The 2456-nt window shown below is 54.6% G+C and overlaps 1 protein-coding gene across 3 annotated transcripts in view; it reads left to right on the forward strand.

The window, feature by feature from the left end:
- Window positions 1-2456, forward strand: part of CIITA (class II major histocompatibility complex transactivator) — a 58563-nt gene that overhangs the window by 19493 nt on the left and 36614 nt on the right. For all 3 annotated transcript variants that reach the window (XM_019540104.1, XM_019540102.1, XM_019540103.1), the window contains exon 6: window positions 722-781. In XM_019540104.1, coding sequence (XP_019395649.1) covers window positions 722-781 — 60 coding nt within the window. The remainder of the gene's footprint in view (window positions 1-721; window positions 782-2456) is intronic.

The following is a 2456-nucleotide window of genomic DNA, read 5'->3' on the forward strand; positions in this document are numbered from 1 at the left end:
CCTGCCCCAGCTCCCAGTACTTTAAAAAAAAGCCCCGGTGCTCACGGGGTGCTGCAGGGCAGGGGTCAATCCCTGCTGCCCCCCCACTGCCCCATGCTTCACAGAGGCCTAATGAACAGCTCTGGGACTGGGGAGCTCTTGCTTCCCGACCCAGCCTAATTTATGCCAGGGGCTGGGTGCGATCTTTCCCATTGTTGGGGCAGCTGGCAGCAAGCCCCCAGCTAGGCAGGGATTCCCCACGCAGCCAGGGGCCGCCAGGAGCTGTTCCACTAGCTTGAACAGCTGGTGGAACAGCTGGCATCAAGACCCTGGCTGGGTGGGACTGATCAGGACAAGGGGCTGGAGAAGTGTTCCTTCCCCTTCAACTGTTTTCTAGCCCCCTACCCTATTCAGACGATAAGGGCACGGGGCTGTTCCCCCACACTCTGGAGTCCAGGCCTGACCCTAGTGTCCCTTGCCAGCCTGGGGCTGGCACTTAGGGGAGCCTAGAGCTCCCTCTGGCTGTCATATAGTAGGAGAGAAGCCCTGAACTGCTCTAGTTGGGAGCAAATTTGCTCCTGACAGGTGCACGTGTAGACGTGCTCTCACAGAAAGTTTACGGCACAGTATTTGACTGTGCAGCAAGCTTTCTGTGCATTAATTGCACATGTAGACACACCCATCTTAGATTATCCAATTTACCTCATCTTATATCATTAACAATAATGTTTCTTATTTTTAGAATTCTTAGGCACTGCAGAAAATCACTGTGATACTTCGGAACCCAAATGCAGGAAAACAGGTAAGTTATTAGCTAAATACATGTGATGGCTAGCTGGCCTTGTGCTACAGGACTTGCATGATGACTTTGTGCACATGGGGGTAGAGCGCACCCTGGCGCTAGCCTGTGAGTGGTTCTTTTGGCCCAAAATGGCTGAAGACGTAAGGACTAAACACTCAAACTGTGATCGGTGTGCGGAGGAAGACCCTACTCGCTCGAACTGCCTATCTACACACCATCCAAAGCTCAAAACCCATGGAGCTCATGTGCATAGATTTCCTAACCATAGAAAGGGAGGGGCACCGAAAGGGGAATGTAGTGGTTGTGACAGACCACTTCACCCAATATGCCCAGGCCTTCCCTACGTGAGATCAAACAGCAAGAACAGTTGCCAAAGTACTGTGGGAAAAGTACTTCTCTGTACTTTGGGCTGCCCACAAGAATCCACTCCAATCAAGGGCAAGATTTTGAGAGCCAGTTGTTGCATGAAGTACTGACAGTGGCTGGCATACAGAAATCAAGGACTATACCCCACCACCCCCAAGGGGATCCTCAACCCAAGTGCTTCAGTCGCACTCTCTTGAATATGCTGGGTACCCTCCAGCAGGAACAGAAGGCCACATGGAGCCAGCATATTGCATACCTGGTGCATACCTGCAACTCTACTAGGAATGGTGTGACAGGGGTCAGTCTGTATTTACTCATGTTCGTGGGGGGAGCCCTGGTTACCCATAGATTTGTGCTTTGGGGTAGAACGAGTCTACCAACAACATTTGACTCATGGTCAATATACACAACAGCTTCAGGACCATCTCCATCGTGTGTATCGACTGGCAGCCGAAACTGCTGGAAGAAACCAGCAATGCCATAAGCGGCTTTATGATGCTCGAGTGCATGAGCAGGGGTTACAAGAAGGAGAGCGGGTGCTGCTGCGAAACCTGGGGCTAACTGGGAGACACAAAATGGCTGATTGGTGGCAGACTGAACCCTATACAGTGGTGTGACACCTGGGAGACCTCCCAGTATAGGAAATCTCCCCTGAGTCTGGCCTGGGTCGAAGTTGCATGGTCCACTGGAACCTCCTGCTGCCTATTGGCAAATTGGTGGGGCCCCCTCCGCCTGAGAGAGAGCCGTGAGAAGAGAGGCCTAGGCCTCCCTGTAGAAGAAGGCCTCGCGCCACCCAGCCGGCAGTTGTACGTGCAGCTCCCCCGGAGGACTCTGACTCTGATGGGTGGTACCCTGCTGACTTTCACCCGAGCTTAGGACCTGCCACTCCTCAGGGGGAAGGGGAGACAAGGACTGCTGCTTGTGGGGCCCCGCCTGGTGAGACCGAAGGAGAAAACATCCCCACGCCTTTACCTGCCAGTGGGGCAGACTCCTCCAGTGGGAGAGAACCTGAACCGCCGGGGCCCTCATGGAGTCCTGCCCCAGACCGCACCCCACAACCAAGGCGGGAAGTCCGTCTCTTCACCTACAATGCCCCGGGGGTACTGGGGGAGGTCTCCATCGCTGCCCCTTGGGTCCAGTAGTCCCCCAGGCTGAGGCCTGTGCTTCACCGGGGACGGTGACAGGTTCTGCAGGGGAGGATGTGACGGGCTAACTGGCAGTGACCAAGCCCAGGGCTTTTGAAAGGGCAAAAGACGATTGGAGGACTTGGGATTCCCTTTCCACACCAATCAGGCCCCAGAGACTCACC

The sequence above is a fragment of the Crocodylus porosus genome, unplaced genomic scaffold, assembly GCF_001723895.1.
Source record: "Crocodylus porosus isolate Cpor-Errol unplaced genomic scaffold, CroPor_comp1, whole genome shotgun sequence".
In the NCBI taxonomy this organism is placed as follows: domain Eukaryota; kingdom Metazoa; phylum Chordata; order Crocodylia; family Crocodylidae; genus Crocodylus; species Crocodylus porosus.